General features: G+C 40.7%; 1 protein-coding gene across 5 annotated transcripts in view; it reads right to left on the bottom strand.

The window, feature by feature from the left end:
* Positions 1 to 5,323: 5,323 nt before the first annotated feature.
* Positions 5,324 to 21,886, bottom strand: part of adgrb1a (adhesion G protein-coupled receptor B1a) — a 255,606-nt gene continuing 239,043 nt past the window's right edge. For 4 of the 5 annotated variants that reach the window (XM_049584034.1, XM_049584031.1, XM_049584035.1 and 1 more), the window contains 7 exons: positions 19,720 to 19,891; positions 18,092 to 18,187; positions 17,952 to 17,991; positions 13,904 to 14,565; positions 10,042 to 10,077; positions 9,650 to 9,808; positions 5,324 to 6,280 (listed from right to left, as the gene is read on the bottom strand). In XM_049584034.1, the coding sequence (XP_049439991.1) occupies positions 6,086 to 6,280; positions 9,650 to 9,808; positions 10,042 to 10,077; positions 13,904 to 14,565; positions 17,952 to 17,991; positions 18,092 to 18,187; positions 19,720 to 19,891 (1,360 nt within the window). In that variant the 3' untranslated portion in view covers positions 5,324 to 6,085. The remainder of the gene's footprint in view (positions 6,281 to 9,649; positions 9,809 to 10,041; positions 10,078 to 13,903; positions 14,566 to 17,951; positions 17,992 to 18,091; positions 18,188 to 19,719; positions 19,892 to 21,886) is intronic. The other variant, XM_049584036.1, reaches the window with a different exon arrangement.

The raw sequence follows: 21,886 nt of genomic DNA, 5'->3' as shown, positions 1-21,886 counted from the left end.
CCCCTCGTGGTGGCTGTACCATTAATGTATGAGTGCAAATATGTTGAGTAGCAGGTGGCACCTTATATGACAGCTGAGGCCACCAGTGTGTTAATTTGTGTGTGAATGGGTGAATGTGACATGTAGTGTCAAGACTAGAAAGGCCTTATATGAGTGCATGTCCATTTAGCATTTACATTAACGAACCAATGTTGTCGCTGTGGTAGTGCATTGTCAATGAATGGCAACCACCATTTACTCAAAGTAACCACACCCTTAATTATGCGTTACTTTAAAGGGATAGTGCACCCAAAAATGAAAATTCAGCCATTATCTACTCACCCATATGCCGAGGGAGGCTCAGGTGAAGTTTTAGAGTCCTCACAACACTCCGAGGGGGGAGTGTGTAGCAGCACAACTGTACACCTAATGGCTGACAGCGCCCCAGATTAAAACATCCAAAAACACATAATTGAAACCACAAAGTATCTCCATACTGCTCGTCCGTAGTGATCCAAGTGTCCTGAAGCCCCGACATAAAAAGTTGTTTGGAAAAACGTCATTTGAACTCTGTGTTTAGCCTCACTGTAGCCTGTAGCTCTGACTGCTTCTGTGTACACCAAGCTCACATGTGCGTGTGTGTTCTTGGACGTTTTAATCTGGGTCAGCCATTAGGTGTGCAGTTGTGTTGCTACCCATCTCCCCCTCGGATCTCCGTAAGTGTTGTGAGGACTCTAAAACTTCACCAGAGCCTCCCTCGGCATATGGGTGAATAGATAATGGCTGAATTTTCATTTTTGGGTGCACTATCCCTTTAAGCCTTAATAACATTCAAATGGCTGACTAATATAAAAAGTCACTCTCTGTATGGTTGTCACGAAGGGGGAAATAAGCTATAGAGACCGTATAGATTTTTTGTACCAGACTGTAAACAAATTTATTTCTAATGCTGGACATTTTTACATGTCTCAAGTAGCCATTCAAGGACCTGCAGTTTTTGGCACTTCAGCACTGGCCTCATTTTACAGTGCTGCAGGTTGCTGCTTGGAAAAGAGCAGTGTTGTAAACAGGCTTGGATGACGGCCAATGACAGATTCAGAACAACAGTACACCCCTTTTAATTTTGAATCACTATGTCAATTGTGACCATTACAATTTATGACTATGACAGTAACACAATTACTGATGTCAAGTCATAATTTATTTGTTGAGCAGTGCTGCTGTGTAGATTTTTACTCATTGCAAATTGTTTTTATCATTGTTTTCTGATGTGGCTGTTTAGTAATACAGTGTTCTTTTCGCTGAACCAACTTTTGGTAAAATCTGGACCTGAAGATTTTAACTGAAAGTGTGGAACGATAACAGTAAAACATAAATGTATAATTGTGTGGAACTTGGTCCAAAAGTCTTAGTCTGAACTCAGATTAATGGCTTCTCATTGAAACCTTTCAATAAATATGTAAAACAACGCAACTACATAATGTTGCCGATAATATAATATTTTTTTGGAATGTGCCGATTCACTATTTTCCTGAGAGTAAGATGAGAAGACTGATATGAGTCTTGTGTGTGTTTGGAACTGGAGCAAGGAGGCAATTAGCTTAACTTTGAATAAAGACTAGAAGCTGGCAGAAACAGCCTAATTCACCATGATAAAAGTACCTGCAGGAACTCTTATGACAAGAAGACAACAGGAAGTCACTGTGTCAGGACAGAAATAGTTTCAGCACGCAATTCTCCCTAAAACCACAACTTTTAATTTGTGAAACATACTGATAAAAAAAGAGATACAAGGTGTTAATTAGTCAGCTTTAGAGGTGTTTGTAAGGATATTTTTGGAACTTTGGACAGAGCAAGGCTAGCTGTTCCTCCTGCTTCTACTCTTTATGCAAGTTAAGTTAATCACCTTCTGGCTCTAGAGCAGGAACATATCTGTTTTATATGACTGAAGGAGACCTTTCAAAGCGTTTCACGTTCTCAGCAATGTTTTTCCCTCGGTAAAAAGTTCAGTGTATGTTTCTCTGGGTCAACAGCTTACGTTGAAATCACCCACCACCAACAATAGGCAGCTGAGGTTATACTCCTTTACACACACAACCTTAAAATTTGCTGGCAAGACAATTTTCTTGACTCTAGACATAAGTATCTCCACAGAGGCTGGACAGATTTTTACCATTAAACTCCATTTGACACATCTTTATCCATTCTTTCTTTTGACTTTGAACTTGATATAAACTGCGAAGTTTATAGGGCCACATACGGCCTGCAGCTACAATATAAACTGCAAAGTCTATATCAAGAGGAATAGGATGTGTGGAACATAGGACCCTGGGAGGTGGGATGACCCCCTCTAGAGCTAGGTGTACAGTAGTCTCACCAGATGTAGACTGCCATTGGCCGGCTATTTAGACCAACATTCTCCCCTCCTTTCGCTATTTGCGTGTTAACAACGGAAAACAACAGCCTCTGAGCAAACCACATGCTGAAAATGGCGAGCTATGAAGATTTTGATCGTGAAATCAGGCATGACTACTTTGTTTTTTTTGGGTGAATTGTTGTAAAGATCTACAACATATAAAACAACACCTAAGAAAAGCCCATTACTGATGCTGATACAGTGTCTGACACAGCCAGTTGTAATTTATTTGCAACATCTTTTTACCTTGCAGTGTCATGCACCAGTGGCATTGTCTTCACCAATGTCCTGATGTGTTTCACTTTAATTAAACTTCTGTGATATCATTGTTACATTGTTCTACAAGAGGCACGTACAGCTAACAAATTGTCTGTAGTTTAAACGGACCAAATGAGCTCCTCCAGAGCTGAAGTATAGTGAGGCGTCCCCTCTAGGGCATCAATTATCTAATTATATGGGATGAGCTAGTACACCATTATCTATATTGGTATCTGTTTAACAAACTAAAATATCTGTGTCTACATCTGCACTCAGGACAGGCGGGATTTAATTAAAGTGGTTGTGGTCGTAATTGGAAATGGGTTTGGCCTAACCGGAATATGTTATTTCAAGTCTGAAACTGATGTAGGGTGATGAGAAGTTGCTATATTTATTATTTGTTCGCAAACTCGTAACAGAACAATTTCGGGATTATGCTTCAGATATTTTTGATCACAAGAATGAGAGACTGAACTCAGCTATCCATATTAAGATATACCCTCATTGATAAGATATATATTGACACATTTTACATGGATGAAACACATAAAAAGTACATTATCTGTATCTGATACTTTTCATCCAAGCATATATTATATTTTTATCACTTAAGTTGAATCACACAGTCTACATATGTCTATTAGACCTACTTATTTTGTCGTTCACTTTTGTGGAAAATTAGCCGTCAGTAACAGTGCTCGCCTCCACATGTGCAAATGTTCCATCTAAACAAGCCCCCCCAACACTAATTTGCAACAGCACCGTTGCAACATCCTGGACTTAGTTCCGTCTGAGACAATTTGATTGGTTTAAATGGTTTGGTTTATTTAAATAAATAAAAACAAGCCAGAGCATTTTTTCCCTATAGCAGAATGATAATGCGTGCTTCTGGACCTTTCTCTAGCGCTGACACCCCCCCCCCCCCCCCCCCCAAAAAAAAACTCAATATCAGATAACGTGAAAAGGTTCATATTCAGATTATGAAATATATTCATGTTACAAGATATTTTCATGTTATTACATCGTACAAACGTAATCATGTTACTCCAAGAAACCAAACTTTTCTTGTTATAGCAATATACTATTTATCTTGTTATAACATGAAACGTTTCATGTTATACTGTGATAACATAATATATGGTTTTAATGATAAACTAATTTTTCAATAAACAAAGGGTGTTGGAGAATGGCTAAATTGAGGAATATCACTCATCTACACGACTTGATTAAGTTATACTTAATGCTTTGGTGGAGACATTAGGAGATGTAGCAGTTGGCTGCGGTACGTAATATGGCACAAGTATGTGCAATGTAGGCCTACACCAAGATGGATTTTTACGATTATCTGTCAAAGTGAGCTGGACGAGTTGTGTAGAAACAGCTTTATCTCAGCGTCCCCCCATACGGACCTTAACAGAGAATCATTCAGAAGTTGAGTACAAGATGTGCTCTGCAAATGATAGGTGAGTGCTCTGGTTAATAAATGTAGTGGCAGCAGTACACTTCCGTATAATTCTCAAGTCAAACAATTTCTTTTAAGCAAGTCTTTTCAACTTAAAGATGAAATAACACCATTCTGCAATTCCCCTAAAGTAAAAGTTAAATTCGTAAGTCTGGTATGACCAGGTGGCTAATGTTATTTAATATTGGCAAACTTTAGGCTGCTGACAGTGTCTCTTCTCCTCTTATGCTGTTGTTACACTACATTATGCACAGATACATCTCTCTAAGGTCACACTGCGTGTAACATGATGAATCCTGTGTTATCTGTAATTAAATGTGAGAAAACAAGAGGACTGGTGTTGCTTTATTATTATAGATATGCTTTTATTAGAAATAAGACACATTCATTTTGTGCTCTGAAAACTGTACATTAACAAAGAGGCGACCCCAGTAAATTAAAAAGGGGAGTGAGGGTGGGGTGGGCGGGGGTGTGTGTGGCAGGGTGGGGCGCAGATCAGTGGGTCAGGGGGTTTCGACAAATACAGATCTGAAGGGAATGATTGGCGGTAATATCAAAACACACACTGTTACATTGCGATACAGAACACTCGTATAGTCCAGTACCCTGAAAGGACGAGGAGGGAATGGGAGGATCAGTATCAGAATAATCATGTTCATATTTATAATAATGATAACAACTATCCCCAAGCACAGTAAGAAAGATATTTATAGGCTAAAATCCATTCTGTAGAACTCTGTTGAAATAATTACAATGCTGTACATCAGGACTCCAAATGAGCCTTGTGCTTTCTCTGTGTGCAACCACCATCCCTCTATAACCTCTGCCTTGTATATATCATCACCTTTAATCATCATACCATATATATTTATAGATCTAGTCATTTACTCATCTGCAACTACTCAACACACACACACACACGCACATACACACACAAGTACCTTTTCCCTCTGTGAAACACCATCATATTTTGCATTCACTGTACCAAGCCTGCTTGTACATTGAGAAACTGACTCAAACAGCATGTGTTTGTTGAACGTGGCTCCTTCCAGACGCACTGACACTGACACTGACGTCCATGTTATCCCTCTGCGGGCGGCATTGAGGTTGAGGGCCGATTAGGGCGCAAGGCCCACCGGCCCTGCTCTCTGGCGTCTCTGAGGTGTCCGTCGATGAGAAGGCAACTTGCCATTTTGGCTCTGGGAAACTTCTTTTTTTTTTTTTTTTTTTTTTTTACCCCCTCTCCCCTTCGCTTGTCACTGCAGGGCTGACCTTGCCCTGTCAGGATCACGGGGGAATAAAGTGGTGGAGCCAGAAGGATTGGGGTGAGTTGAAGGGGGGAGAGAACTGCATTGACTGCCACGTGGGTGTGTGTGTTTGGCAGTCTGCCTCACTTGTTTGTTTTCCCTTTTGAGATTGATGTTGAAGAAAAAGTAAGTCCAGAGGCATCTCCGTTTACATCAGCGTTCATCAGAAGAAAGAGAGAGCAGAAAAGTGATGCAACAATACTCTCAACAGAGAAAAAAAAGGAGACATAATCATGATTATTACATTGTATTCATTTAATACAGGGGTAAACATCGCATGATTACCTTTGCTATGTGATTTATTACATGACTATATGATGCACATGGCAATCTGTATGACCATGTGAGCCACTGTGGTGTCTGAGACCATATACAAGAAAATGACCAGTATTTTGCAGACAAAAACACCGTCAAACATCAAAATGAAACATTAAAAGAGACGCTATTTTCCTGTTCTCTCTTTAATTGATTGAATTAATTTTCTGATATTGTGACGCTTCTCTCTCCTCCTCGCCCTCCGTCCCCCTCACGTTCTCGCAGTGGGCCTTATCCAGCCTTTGAGTAAAAATACAGAGCAGGGCAGTGTGTGTGGTGGGTTCTGCTTGTCTGTCTGAGAGCACTGGGGAAAAAAAGGAAGTTGTGGGTGTGATGCCAGAAGCTGGGTCACACCTCCGTCTGAAGGTCCATGATCTCCTGGCCCACCAGAGGGATGGTGGCGCTGGTCTTCTCCCACTCTACTGTCTGCATCTCCAGAGGGGAGGCAGCCACCGTCTCCAGGTCCTTCCTTACCCAGGATGGGGGGGAGTGGGGCTTCCTGATGCCCTCCCACGCCCTCTTACTCGGGGTCTGCTGCTTGTCCTGATGGGGAGAGGACAGAGGGAAAAGGCTTGTTTTCTCAGAGATGGTAAAATCTGCGATGTATTTCAGAAGTTATATTGTGAGTTCTTGGTGGACACTGCCTTTTATCTGTCTGCCTCAGTGATATCCTACATTTCTTAAAGGAATAATTTGACATAACAAAAAAAAAAAAAGCTTAGTTAGGGGAGAAAATAGGGACAGTTCACCCCAAAATCAAAAATACATATTTTTCCTCTAACCTATAGTGCTATTTATCGATCTATATTGTTTTGGTGTGAGTTGCCAAGTCACCGAACTGCACCCACCAACATGTATCAGAGTGCAAAAGGAAGGGTGCATCTACTCATGTAAGACAGCGAGATAAAAACATCAATGGTGTTCTCCTCAGCTGAGCTGTAACACTAGCTAGCTCAGTGGTGCTAGGTGAGCTAGCAACAGAGGCATGCTTCCCTCTGCAGGGTGATATGGTTGGCAGGTGTAGTTCAGTAAAACAATAGTTCCACAAGTGTGTGCCATCTGTTTCCATTATACTTAAGAGAATGGAGATATATCTATAGTCGATATCTCCAACACTCAGCAACTCACACCAAAACAATCTAGCTTAATGAACAGCACTACAGATAAAATTGTGCCTTTAAGTGAGGAGCTGGAACTGATTAGCCTTGCTTAGCATAAGACTGAAAAACAGGGAGCAAAAGCTAGCCTGGCGCTGTCTAAAGTAAAACAAAATATGTCTACTTCAGCTGTGGCTAAAGCTCATTTCTTTATTCTCAACACAAACAGAAAAGTAAAAACAACAATTTTTGGTTTTGCTGGAAGGTACGAGCTCAGCCCGTTCTCATTCGGAACTTGTCAAATGTTGCTGCTCGGTCAGTGATTTTGGCTTCAGACACCAATGGCAAATGCCACCTTGAGCAGTGCTACGATATGCTTCCGGGTGTTGTCAGTTTTTTACAGGACCGGCGCGAGGACACCTGGTGCGTAATATGCAGACGTGAACCGCACTGACAAAGCTGCGATATTTGATGAGTTGGTTTAAGAACTCATTGCCCTGTTCCAGCCTTTATGCTAGGATAAGCTAACCACCGCCTAGCTCCAGCTCCCAACTTAACAAACTGACAAAAGAGTTCTCAGCTAACTCTCAGCAAGAAAGTGAATACACACATAAATGTTTTTCCAAATGTCAAAATATTCCTTTAAAACCTTTTTGATAACCCCTTTACAATGGATGTAAACTTGCTAATTTAATCTAAAGTGGGTATATGCACAAAAAGTTAGCTAGACATACTGATAAGGAAAGGGATGCAAATATGGTTGTGGCTGAGGCACGTCCTCAAAACACATCTTGTACCCACAGTGGAGAAGTTGATCTCTCTGCCTCTTCCACTTGTACCATCTTGATGATAGATCAGAATGTCTTTTCTTTGTCTCTGGAAAAAAGCTAATGCTGTATGATTCTGCAAAGCTATCATAAAATCTGAGTGGGTTCTGAAACTATCAGTGTCAGATAGCTGCACCTTTGATCTGTGAAGCTGGACTTGGCACTATGAGAGAGAAGACCCGACCCCAAAGCTGTGAAACAAATGGAGATCAGGGAGGGGCTGTTGCAGCAGAAGGAAATGGATATCATCTGCTGCCATGGAATGACTGCAGCTACAAAGCCAACATGGATTCCCTTTTGTACCTGCTGTTGGTGATTTTGAGAGACTTCCAGCCAACCGGGCCCGACCCACGTTTCCAGTTTTAAGTGGGTAAAAAGAAACGGCTTAAGTCATTATTTAGCTAGCTAGAAAGAACACCCAACCCCCAACAAAGATAATCATAATGGACCCTATTTAAAAAATCTATACACATGATCTAAAGTGCGTGGTGGAAGTACATTTCCGTTGTGTCCAACTCCATTTTTCTTAGTAAATGGCACATGGGGCATGGCAAATAGGCACGAAGTAGGGCGCAAGGGGCAAAGGGGTTGTATTTAGTCCCTGAACTAATTAAAGGAGTGTTCTAGACGTCACATGAGCTTTAACAAGTTGGAGAAGTGAGTGGTTTACTGCTGAGAGTGATGCAGTAACATGGGACATTTATGCAGCAAAAATATAGTTATAAACTTGACAGAGGAAACAGAACTAAACTTGTAGCTTCTAAAATAATCAATAAAGTTGCACTGCTCCTCGTACGTACTTTTGCACAACGTCTCTTAATGGGGAGTCGGACAGCAGCTCTGCAGCTCTGCTCTGATCTCTGCTATGTTCACTTTTTTAAAGAATATAACTATCTGAATAATAGGCCCTTTACAGGAAAGTACTCCAGCATACTGACTTCGGATCAGGTTCTTGTTGGTTAATAGTGTATTCGCTTTCTGCTGGCTCAGAATAGCAATACACCAACAATGTGTGTGACCACACCTCATTTTAAGACCTACACGCCCATGGGACCACAGATGGGCACAAGTACATTTGCTTCTTACACAATGTGGGTGCTGGCCATGAAAATGACAACGGCACTGATCTGAAAGCAACAATGACAGTTGGGCTGCACTGTGCACTGCTTTGTATCGGATGTAAGATAGGGCCTATATAGTGTACAGTCCTGGTTATTCCTGAAAAGGCAATGTTAGCAGAGTGGCAATAAGAGCTTTTTAAGGCTTAGATGGGCATAAAACTTAATCATCAGTGAGGTGATTAACTTTGCTAGATATTCTTTAATGCTCTGATTTGCTTGAGTGGTGTCACCTCTATAGCAATGATCATTGAGGTTATTGGGCATTGTATTATTCACAGCTATTCACCTTACAGAAGGTAAGTTTAAATAATTTTAACCAATGGCCATGACAACCCTGTAGTATACTTTAATTATCGCTGTCTCTTGTGCATATGTCCTTGAAGCAAATGACATGCAAAGATACAGAATTGGCACAGTGATAGAAATAAGGATTTTGAAAAAGCCGAACCTAAACAATATGGCCTTCATGTTGGGTAGCAGAACTTTAGCCTGTACTTAGCTTGAGCCATCACTGTCAGCCCTTTTTAAGGCCTTGTCTTGAAACAAGCTCTAACAAGTTGTGTAATTTAGGAGAACCTTTAAATGCTTGTCACATTTGGAGTGACAAAATGTACTTGGCTAAGTTTGTAGTCGTAGTTTGTATGCTCACCCACAGTTACGCCCCTTGATGCCCTTACAGCTAATTTCTGCTGGCACTGACATTGTAAGCAGATAAAAATGCAATCTTTAAAATGGCTGCACTAATAATTAAACAGGCAACTCCACTCAAGTGTGGTGATTTGTGCTAATGATAAGAGAAAAGGAGAACAACATGAGATATAGGAGAGGAGGGGTGGGGGCAGGACAGAATAAAGTTAAACTCTTTACACTCATGTTGGTCTTGTCGCTGCTGGCAGAGGACACACTCCATCTTTTGGCAGCTTTGGCGTCAACAGGTGGAGATTCTCTATCCTTGTCTGCACTGTGAATCTTCCTGTTCAGGTCCTGAAACATGTCCTGGTGGCGTTTCCGGGTATGCATAATCTTCTACACAGGGACATTGCACGTTACGTACAAGGTAAACAGTACAGGCTAACCATCAATCCTACTTTACCTCCTTCACATTTTAATGTCTCGATTCTCAACACTACAGTCACACCCAAGCTTTGAATAAATCTGATAAATGTATGCAAGCATCTAGAGGTCTGAATAGCTAAGAGACATCAGCTGTTTGGTCTATATCTAAAAAGCTCTGTAGGAATCAAAGAGACTAAAATTACCTCAAAGTCAAGCTCTGCATAGCGTGATTTTCGTCTCTGGGGGGGAGATGAGACAGAGAGATTAAAGATGTGTCTTGATATTGTGTGCCTAGTGAGCAGACAAATGCTCAAGTGTTTCTTAATAGTGTAACTCCACATCAGCCAGTCAAAAAATGCGTGTTTGTGGGACCCAGAGGAGAGCAGCGAGTCATAAGGGAGGAAACAAGGTTTGCTGCTGGTCATTCTGACCCTGTTGGCACAAGTTTGCAGTTAACAGATTGTGACCGAATGACCTTTAAGTCCTCCATCACGGAGTGGTAAAGGAAAACCTGACCTTTAGGCTGCTTGGTTGCCGTGGCAGCTGCCGCCTCGCACGGCATTATAGAAGTGTGTTTTGCCCTGAAGTGAAAAGACACCAGCAGGCAGATGTCCAGACCGCTGTGTCGCTGATCGCTGTGTCGCTGATCACTGTGTCGTCTCATCCTGACACTGCTGTCTGCATTACGAGCTGAGTGAAAACTAACCTTTTTAAAGATGCTGTCCTTACATTGGGCCAGAAAATGCTGGGATACTTCATGAGATGCAGTGTTTGTTATGAATGAAATGAGCCTTAATTTTAGCATCAGAGAGTGGGTGACCTAAGCATGCAAGAAATGGAGCACAGTGCTGCTCTTTGGAGACCTAATTAATGATCCTTTCATTCATTTTTATGAATTAATATTAAGTTTATTAATGTGTGGCTCCCTAGTTGACCATCTGTGTTAATCATTTCCCACCATGGAGAGTGTGCTCATGCTCTGTTGGTCAAACATAGCCTGTGGCACTATACATGGCACATAGATGATTCTAGAAAAAAAAAAATACAATATCACTTGTAGTTTTCTGTATGAATGGCTGCAGTCCATGCAAAAATATAAGCTGGCATGATATATGGCAACATTCACATTGATATATGGATAAGAAAAGAAACAGCAGAAATGCTGATCTAGAGTTTAACTGTAATATCCCTGCATTGAGAGAGTGACATATGATGAGAGGAAAGGATTGTTCACCACAGTGTTACTACCATAATTTCTCAAACAGCCAGTAAGAACAAGAACAAATAAATTATCTTTGCTAATTAACCTTAAAAAATGAGGGGGAACCACAGTGGCTCTCATGGTACATTCACTAGTGTGTCCTTTTACACAGCACTAATCCAATCAGCAAGCAACTTAAACAGAACTCTTTAGAGGGGACCTATTGTGGGTTTTTTTTTTCCTATTATCTGGTCTATATATAATGTTACCATGTTGGATGTTAATATTAAACGTGGCCCAAGTTTCAAATAACGAGGGAGACATATATAAAAAGTATCCCTGTGAGCAAAAACCTCAGGCTTCAGTATTCTGAGTACAATGTTTCCAATGTTTTTTTCTACTTTAGCTACAAGATAACATCAGATCATGATGGATATCTTTATATAGTCACCTGCTTCAGGCATGCTACCCTAAGTATTTACACTATGTAGCCTTCACTGCTACATGTAGCTACAAGCTAATGTCAGGGAAGCATTCAGACTTGGTTGATGTAATTTTCTCCACAGTTTCGGATTACTCTCCTGTACAAACATGCCAGGTTTTGTTTAGAAGCATGCAATCTTGATTGTTTTTTAAAAGATATTTTAGGGCATTTTTGCCTTTAATTGATAGGACAGTCAAGCGTGAAAGGGGGAGAGAGAGGGGGAGTGACATGTAGCAAATGGCCACAGGCTGGAGTCAAACCCAGGCCGCTGCGGCAACAGCCTTATACATGGGACACCTGCTCTATCCACTAAGTCACCGACGCCCTGCAATCTTGATGGTTGATGTTGTTCATTTCTGCTTAATTTCAAATGATGCTCCTGCTGGAACATTTCCAAATGCGTTAAAAAGCTTTTCATGATGTTTTTTCACAGTAGAAACTGCCACTATCCACAGTTGTTTCCTGGCTGCATGTACACTGCTACATGTAATGTCAGGGAAATATGTAGATTTGGTTGCAGATGTTGTAAATTTCTCCCTGATTTTGGATCATATTCCTGCTGGAGCATGTCTCATAGTGTTAACAAGCATTTTTTCGTGATTTTTCAGTCAGAAAGTTCTGCTATGCACAGTCATTCCCTGGCTGCAAGTAAACTGCTACATGTAGTTACATGCTACAGTCAGAAAAGCATATGATGTTGGTCGCTGATGTTGTTAATTTCTCCTTGATATATCCCCTAATTTAATTGATTTAATCCAAACATTTGAATGATATTGAATAAATAGCCTCTTTTACACTGCCAGATTTTCAGCGAATGTTGGGCTGTTTTGCCGGCAAGCTGCGAGCGTTTAGACACACAGAGAGGGATTTGCAAGTAGATCTGAGGTGCCCAGTTTTAAAAATGTTTAAATGTGTGCCAGATTTAGACTCTACAATATTTTGTCTGATAAGATGGTCACTGCGTTGCATTAGGCAATTCGAGAATCATAACTTCTTGCCATGACTTTGATAAGAGACATGACACACTAACCATTGATTTAACACCAACCACAACTTGCTGTCTTTCATGACCTATGTGATGTCATGGCCTTTGGAGACAAAATTGTAAATGTCATCGAATTTGTCATACTGAATGACAGAAGGCAAACAATTCTGATATGCTAGTCTTTTTACTGGGACATTGTGAGGCATCCTAGATGCAGTTCTCCTTGTTGTCCACTATGATAGGCCTACATGTCAAGGGATAAACCCATCAACTGTTTCATCCAAAGCTGATTTTGGGCAGTTATCAGGCTGATATCGTGTAGTCCACATATCGTGAAGTTTTACTGACAAAAGTTTATGGAAGCAATTAAGAGACACTAAATATTTAATCTTGAAATGTGAACATCACTGAACTCATAATATTGAAATACTTGACTGTGAAAACCATGTATCTGGATTTTTTTTTCTAAATTCATCACTACTAAAATATGAAAGTTCTTAATATGTAATTTCACAAGCTGAATTTGAATATATTTTTGTCAGTATTAAAAAAATGCAGATCCAAAAATTTAAATTTCAGTATTTCAAAAAATGTATTTAAATTGCCCAAATTCAATTGGCAAAAAAAAAAAAGATATAAAAATTCAAGTTGAAAAAAACAAAAACAAATAGAACATCAGTCATGTAAGACTGGTCAAGTTCAGATTCAAAAATTCAAAATGAAAAGCATGTTTTGGAAATTCTGAAATTTAAATTTTTGGATTTGACTTTGTTAACACTGAAAAAAATCTATTCAAATTTAAAAAAAAAAAACATTTCAAGGCTATGAACTCAGTAGCCTTTAAATTTCATTATTACTGAAAGTATTCACTGGTGTTAACATCAAAATACTTTCATTTCTTATTTGCTTCAATGGAAGTTTAGCAGGGCTATAATAAAGTTTGAATTAGAAGGGGTGGAATTAGTAACTTAGAACAGTACATAAGTACATATATAAGTAATAACTAAATATATAAGTAACTGAGATCAGCAGAAAGGTCACTATGACATGATTCTGTTGTTATTCTAATGGGAATAGTGCTGTGTAATTCATATTATCCTAAATCTATCAAGAAAACTAGTAAATGAGGTTAAAGTGTTGAATTTGCTCTACAAGCAAAAAGCATTAACATCATATTACAACAAGCAGAGCAGAGAACGAGGATGCTTCTTCCTAAAATATTATGAAAAACACTACAAAGGCAGTTTCAAACAAAGGCCTGCTTCTTGAGAAATTATGGTAAGCAGTACTGGCACAAAACACAACTTAACATGCATGTCTTGTTTGAAGTATGAAGTGTGAGGCTGATAATGCATTGCTATTACAAGAATATGCTGATTAGTTCAGTGGTCTTACCTCCAGTGAGCTCATGGACAGTGTGGAGACAGTCTCACTCTTGGACATCACACCAGAGTTTCCGGAATCTCCTCCGTCACACATGCTGTTGGCCACCTGGGAGTCTCTGGGCATATTTTGCAGATTGTGTGCAGGTGAGTCTCTGTCAGAGCATGACACACTGATCTGGTCAGCAGGCAGGCTCTTCAGCCCGAAGCCAGGCACTGGCTCTCCGCTGGCGGGGTTAGCCAGGTGGATGAGCCTGGTCTGAGGCAGCTGCTCAATGCTGATGTTATACTTGGCTGTCTGCTCCTCTTTCCCCTTGGCCGGCTTCAGGGTGCCTGTGTTGTTGGTCGGTAGAATGACGTACCCCGGGCCTTTGCCAGTGCCCTCAGAGCTGCTGCCCTCCCCGTTTCCTCGAGGCAGCTCTCCATCAAGCTGCTTGAAGAGCTCGCCATCGCAGATGTAGATGGATTTGGCACCTGGCAGCTCCGTGCTGATTCCCTTGGTGGGGCCCTTCTCCCTGCGCAGAGTCAGAGTGTGGCTGGTATAGTCTGCCACATTCTGGAGGTGAACCTTGGCCATGCTGGCCGGCATAGTGTTAAAGTTAGAACCCTTCTGAAGGGTGTGGGTCCCAGAGGAAGCCTTCTCCTCCCCTTGGAGAGATGAGCGCTTCACAGTGCCTGGAAGCAACAGAAAGGCAGAGTTGGACCATGGCTGGATTCACCCATCTGGGGGATCCACTGCTCATTATTTATTCATATCACATATGTGTTGTCATCCAACAAACAAATTGCATACAAATGCACTCAGTAATATGCATTGTGTAACACAAGATTTTGACGCAAAACTTCTCCACAAGTGTGGGTTTCAAGGTAATGATGGACATAGCAATTTAGCTGATACTGTTATTAAGTGATGCAAATTCTCACACAACTTACCTCAGTCAATAATCCAGCCTTGGGTTGGACAGATTCTGAAGCAACCCTCTACTACCACTCTGGTTTAAGTGGTACTGTCTAGCTCTATAGGCTTCTATTTATAATTATAAATTCACAATTTGAGCTCTGGGCCTCCACAAGAAGAAAGAAAAAGATATACAGCGGTCTGTTGCACCAGCTATATGTACTTTCCCTCTCCAAGTCCACACTAAACTTTACATTGAAACTAGTTAGTTTGATGGTAAAGCTGTGTCAGTGTTGTACCACAGAGACGTAAGGTTCATCTAAGCTTCTCTGGCGTTAAGTCCAAACCAACCAAAATGCTGTTGCAGAAAATGATGTTTTCACTTCCTGTACACAACAGCAAAGAGGTTAACAGCTAAAAAAAGCTAACATAATCACCTAATAACAGCAACAAAGTATGTAAATTAAGACAAAGCATTATGATTAGGTATCAACTATACAACCTTAATCTACAGTTACTGCAAAGTAACACCAGTGACATTGAGTGTTGGAACCAATAACTACAACATAGCGTAAGATAACGGTATGCTATTATTGAACAGATGAAACTGTATCGTCATAACAAACACATAATAATAGTCTACACTGGCAAACTGTTATAACTTGGTAGTTTTTAATTAAAAAGTTATTGAACCCTATATATCTGTTTGTCAATGTAGAATGGAGGATATGCATATGTAACTGACCACTTAAGCATACGCTTGAGCTATTTCAGCTGCTGCAACCCTCAAAATGTTAGTAGCATGTAACCTCTGACCTAAGTTAAATAATGAGATTTAAACTAAGTTATATTTGAACTTATGCATAGCTGGGGCAACATAGTGCTGGTATTTGCATTTATGCTGAACGAAAATTTAAACACTTGTTTTTTCTCCCATTCTTCAGAAGTTTAGGTCAAACATCTGAGACTTTTTTTAATACTCTCAACAGATACATTTCTCTCAAACCTTGGTTGCAAATTTAGTAAAATTCATGTTAGAAAGAATATTGCAAGATAATCCATCCACCTGACAGATGTGGCATATCAAGATGTTGAGTAAGCAGCATTATTACTACACAGATGTGTCTTGGCATGGTCACAGTAAAAGGTCACTCTAAAATGTGCAGTTTGATCACAATGCCACAGGTGTAACAAGCTCTGAGGGAGTGTGTCACTGGCATGTTGACTGCAGGATTTGTCACCAGAGCTGTTGCCCCTGAATGTTTATTCCACTACCATAAACTGTTCTGTCAATTTGGCAGTACATCCAACCGGCCTCATAACCGCAGACCACACCACATCCAGCATCTTCACCTGCAAGTTCATCTGAGATCAGCCACCCGAAAAGCTGATGCAACAATTGGTTTACACAACCAAAGAATTTCTGCACAAACTGTCAAAAACCTTCTCAGCTCGTTGTCCTCAAAAGGGTCTTGACCTGACAGCAGTTCATTACTGTAACCGACTTGCAGTTGTGAGGTCGGTTGGGTGTACTGCCAAATTCAGGGAAGGAACATCGGAGAGGGCTTACGGTAGTTAAATAAACATTCAGTTCACGGGCAACAGCTCTTGTGGACATTCCTATGGTCAGCATGCTGATGGTACTCTCCCTCAAAACTTGGGAGATCTGTGGCATTGTGTTGTGTGATCAAACTGCATGTTTTAGAGTGGCCTTCTACTGTGACCATCCCAAGGCACACCTGTGTAGTAATGATGCTGTTTAATGAGCCTCTTGATATGCCACACCTGTCAGGTGGACAGGTGAAAAAGTGCTCACTAACAAAGATTTTAACAAATTTGCTTGCAAACTTTGAGAGAAGTATCTCTTAAGGACCATCTCAGATCTTTAACTCAAACCTCTGAAAAATGAGAGCAAAAGCATTAGTGTGACATTTAACTTTTTGTTCGGTGCACATCTGCAGATAAAAAAGTAGACATTATAGTTGAGAGATGATAAAGAATGTTGTGAGGCAACATGAAAACCATTGTCACTGTTGGTCAGCAAGCGCTGACAAGTCCACTTAGCGACTGTGACCACAATAACCAAAACTGTTTACCACCCTTCAAACACTCAAACCGGTCAAACGCTGACAAATGAGACAACAGCAAGATATCCCTAAAAAATAAATTCTATGGGGCGTCGGTAGCTTAGTGGATACTGCCGGCGCCCCATGTATAGAGGTGATGCCTCGCTGCAGCGGTCGCGAGTTCGACTCCGGCTTGCAACCCTTTGCTGCATGTCGTCCCCCCACTCTCTCTGTCTCCACCATTTCACACCGTCCTGTATATTAAAGGCAAAAAGCCCAAAAAAAAAAAAAAAAAATCTAGAAAGTCCTTGTTAAAATATCTCTACTAGAGTGCATAGCTGACAGTGGGTTTGCCTTGACTGCGTGACCCAACCTCATTTCACTATAACAACTGCTGGCTCATGGCAGCATGCATATCCCAAGCTGTGTCCAGGCTGGTAAACAACATCAGACAACATTCTCTCCACAACAGTAAATATCTTACAATCGCTCTCTGTGCTCCTCCTTCCTACTTGACATATACCAAAAAAAAACAAAACAAAAAAAAAACCCAACCATCCCTCTCTGTTCTTTTCTGTCTTTTCTCGATCAGGCCTGTCTGTGTCTCAATAGCTTTTCTGCTCCAGATGCTTTTCTTGATATCCTGTCTCAAGAGATAATCAGTTTTTCACTCCCAGCGGATATCAGAGCAGAGCCAGTATCTGATGCGGCACTGTCGGGAGGGACTTAATTATACAGCGGCAGTGTAGGAGAGACTCAGACAGCCCTATTTATCTGCATATAACTGCTCAGCACACGTTCGTCCCACTCCCATCAGCCCGGGCTAAACTGCCTTATGCAGCAGTAATGTGCTGTATTTCTTGTCATAACAGCTCCTTGGCGAAGGGAGGCTACTGTGATGTTGATTGTAAGACACAAGTGCAGAACTGAGGGGGAACACGCCTCACATCTGTTCTGACAACGCTGAGGAATTTGAAGCAGTCAAAATTCAGAGAGGAGGCACAAAGAGACATCTGTAGCTTCTGAACAGTAGTCCCCAAAGTCAAGTCAAACGCACACGTAAACACAAAATCAAACAGGCTCAACCTGGAGCTTACCTGATCGGCAAGCCATATCCACGTCTTTCTCAAAGTCAGTCTGAGGACAGAAAACAATAAATATTGTATTCAGTGTACACAACATGCCATATTGAATAATAAATCCTCGGAGGTGAAAATAACAACATGCATATTCATACCATAAGCTGGGCATGACCATTCTGGAAAGATCCTCCTGAATCTCCATTAGCATCTTCCTGGCGGTCCACCACACGGCACTTTACTGCCTCCTGAACCTGTAGAAAAACATGAGAGCAGACGTCACCATCTTACTGGCTCAGGGGCATCTGGACAGTGAATGGGAGCCTGATTTCGTGGACCCACGCATTTGTTGTCTTTTGTACGCCCAAATGATTTATTCTATTGTAGTGTTCTCAGCTCTGGAACAGAAAATGTCCCCATATATTCAGTACATTTCCCTGGGTGCTCTCAGTATCATCTAGAACAGTGGTTCCCAGCTGGTGGGTCGTGGTACAAAAGTGGGTTGCGGGTCCATTCTGAACGGAGTGCAAGTGACTTGCGAATGTGTCAAGTTAAAAAAAATAAATAAATTAAAAAAAAACAAAAAAACAACATTATCTTTAAATTCAGTGAATTTCCAGCACAAAGCTTTTATTTTAAAGTGCTGTTTCCTGCTGTAGAGTGACAAATGGACAACTACTTGACGGAGACAGCAAACTAGCTTGATGACATGGCCAAATGCAAGTCTGATACTGAATGTATTAAACTGTGTGGACCTCTAACTAATGACCAAGGAAAAATCTGGACCACCTGGCTGGACAAGTTGGGAACCACTGATCTAGAACATTTTCACTATTCACTGTCTATGCAGCAGTTCCAGACCTAACACCCAATGACAATATTGACAAAAAAGTTTACTAAAAGGTCAGGAGTTCAACCCAAAACAAACATACAATAAAACACTTCGTAAGGACTCCGTATTTTGAGGTCATGGTGCTCACCATGGACCATGGAACATTATGACCATTGATCAAGGGGTTATGTGGGTTGATGGCAGTTCTAAATGAAAAGTCTGGGGGTCACCAAAATCCTTGGACCAGAGTGTTGATCAAATGCATGGACCAACCAACATACCCGCTGGTAAAAAATTTGAATATGTCCCCTACCAGGATATATATTGTGTAACTGTTTGATACTTAATCTCTAGAAACACATCTCTGCATATGTATGCAGAATCTGTGGGCAACGAGACACAGATTTTGGCATTGGAAGTGTTTCGGTCTTCGTCTGTAACCTATTTGTAGTCCGAGTAGAACTGACCAGTCATGTTTGATTGGCAGGTAAACAGTATGTGTGGAGAGGTAAAACAAACTGGCTGAAATGCAATCTTGGAACCTATCGACTATTGTCTGATGACAGTTCAGCATGGAAGAGGAAGTCTTGGCCTGTATATCCACTGGCTACACCCAAGATTCGCGAAAACTCCCAGGAGATTTCATGTTTCATCGTTTTAACCCAAACTATTATCTGTCAATGACCTTAAATGACCATAAAACAGCAAGACAAGAAGATTTTGGGATTTTGGAAATCTAGGGTTACCACCTAGCCACGACCTCCCAAGGGCTTACTGTCATTAGACCGATAGCCGATGGGTGCCAGGATTGATCAGTACTGTACTAGCTTTTATGTGGAAGCTTTAACTGAATTCCATATCAGTATACAGAGAATCTCAATGGGAGCTGCTATTCATCATTTATAGCCCTAAACAAAACCAGGAACAAGTAAAGTCAGTGGTCATGTGAGGTACCTCTCTGCGCAGGATGCAGTGCACCATGACAATGACGAAGCCTTCCAGTGAATCAAAGACAGCAAAGAGGATCTGGAAGAGCGCAGAGCGCCGGTCTGTGATTGCGAGGACGGCTGACATCCATGTGAGGGCCAGGAGGGGCAAAACCACACAGGAACTCCACAGTGACGCCCTGCAGGACGGGAGGGGAACCGCAGTCAAGGACAGCACAAGTAATCCTTTGTCAACATGACATAGAGGGCAGGCCTACAATATTGTCTGACAGTTACGCTATAAGACCTTTCATATGTTTCGTTAGCTAAAATTTAAAAATCTATTAAGGCAAGCTTCTTTACAAAAATTTCCAATAAATTAACTGGATTTCTTTTCTCTGGTACAATAAAAAATGTAAAGAATGTAATGCCTAACACAATCTTAAAGCAATCTCCTGCTTGCCCTTGATAACTGCCCACGCTGTTAGCATAGTGTTAGCAGCCTTCAACTCTACCATGCATAAATACATAACATCACAACAAATAATTATGTTACTATCACAAACAAAAACATACATCCATTATCTGCAGATATATATGTTCATAGTTCACATATATTACATGCATGTATGTTTAAGATGGTTCAGTCAAACCATAGAGGATCTAGTGCCACAGGAAAGAGAAGGAGGATTGAGGGTGAGCAGTGGGGAAAAACAAGTGTAATGAGGCTGAAACAGAATGCAAAGACAAACAGAGGAGGCAGAGCAGAGGACAGAGAGACAGAGAGAGAAAGAAGACTAAAGAAGTGTCATTCCCACGTCCGTAGTTTTGCTCCCACTTTGCTGTCCTTGTTTTTCTCTCTGACTCATTCTACTTGTTGTAATGGGCACGTCAGTAATGAACAAGAACAATTACCACTCACAGTGTGAGTGTCATGAAATGATCTTTCACTCAGATTCTCTTACTAAAGCTATTCATGTCCAAACATTTATTTTTAGTTCGAGAAGTGGAAAGGGTACTTAAAGTCATTAAAGGAAAAGTGCTGCATTCAAGTTTTATATAACATCTCACACCATATGTTTAGCATTATATACACTTCCACAGCACTAATTACAACTATAAGTAGTCGCATCATACTAACCAATCTGCTGCTCTGAGTTGCTCTTTTGAACAAAATACTCTCTCTCACTATTTCCAATTTTGGATATATCCTATTTTTTTTCAGTATCTGATCAGTGTTAAGCTGCTGTAAATAACACTTCATGTAGGTGTTTCACAATAAAAGGCCAGAAAGAGAAGGGTTTTGGCCCTTCAGCTGCTTGAATGCTTTTTAATATTTAAAATGTGGATTATGAGTTTCACTTTCAGAAGCCTAGCTCCAAAGAAAAAGCCTGCAAAGCTGAAGTGATCTGAGTTACATTGTTGTAGCAGGTTTAACACTACAGTTTACTGCTGGTGTTGTAGTCTTCAATAAACTGAAAGGACACACAGCTCATACACTGCATTAAAATGTCAGAAAACACATTTCTCTGACATAAACTATTTCAATATCCAAATACAGATCATCACTAGTGTGTGAGGCGGGTGAGCAAATGTTCCCTGCAAGAGATTACTGATTAAGCTACGATGCAAAAATCACCACAAATCATGCACTAATAGATGAGATTCAATGGGATAAAAAACTTTTTTTTTTAAAAAATTATTTACTATCATAATGATGTTACTGCTGATAAGATATTCTAGTTGTTCATTAAAAAAACCCTTTGAGACCAACCACTCACACTTTTATGATTTTGAAGACATTTTCATTAATAAATTACTGTCTATTTGTCAGACTGTCTTATTCCAACCCAACTGCTAGATAAAATGTTAGCATTGCACATTTCTGCAATCCATGGATATGTTACATTTGCACGTTGTTATGTGGTCAGTGTTGAAACTATACTTTTGAACAATGCTGTGGTTAATATGTGGTTAGATTTAAGCACAAAAACCACTTGGTTATGGTTAGGAAAAGATCATGTTTTGGCTTAAAATACCAAGTGTTGGGGTCACAATCCCCGCTGGAAAAGCAGTGATGTCTCTCTAAAAACAACTGCATTTGTTAAAATATCCCAGCAGAAAATGCAACAAAGTCTGGGTAAAGAAGAAATGCTTTTCATGGCCCTGATCCCACTGGAAAACCAGTGACCGGT

This window comes from Epinephelus fuscoguttatus, linkage group LG8 (assembly GCF_011397635.1).
Source record: "Epinephelus fuscoguttatus linkage group LG8, E.fuscoguttatus.final_Chr_v1".
NCBI classification, from domain to species: domain Eukaryota; kingdom Metazoa; phylum Chordata; class Actinopteri; order Perciformes; family Serranidae; genus Epinephelus; species Epinephelus fuscoguttatus.
Note: the sequence above shows the minus strand (reverse complement) of the source record. Positions and strands in the feature narration are given on the sequence as shown.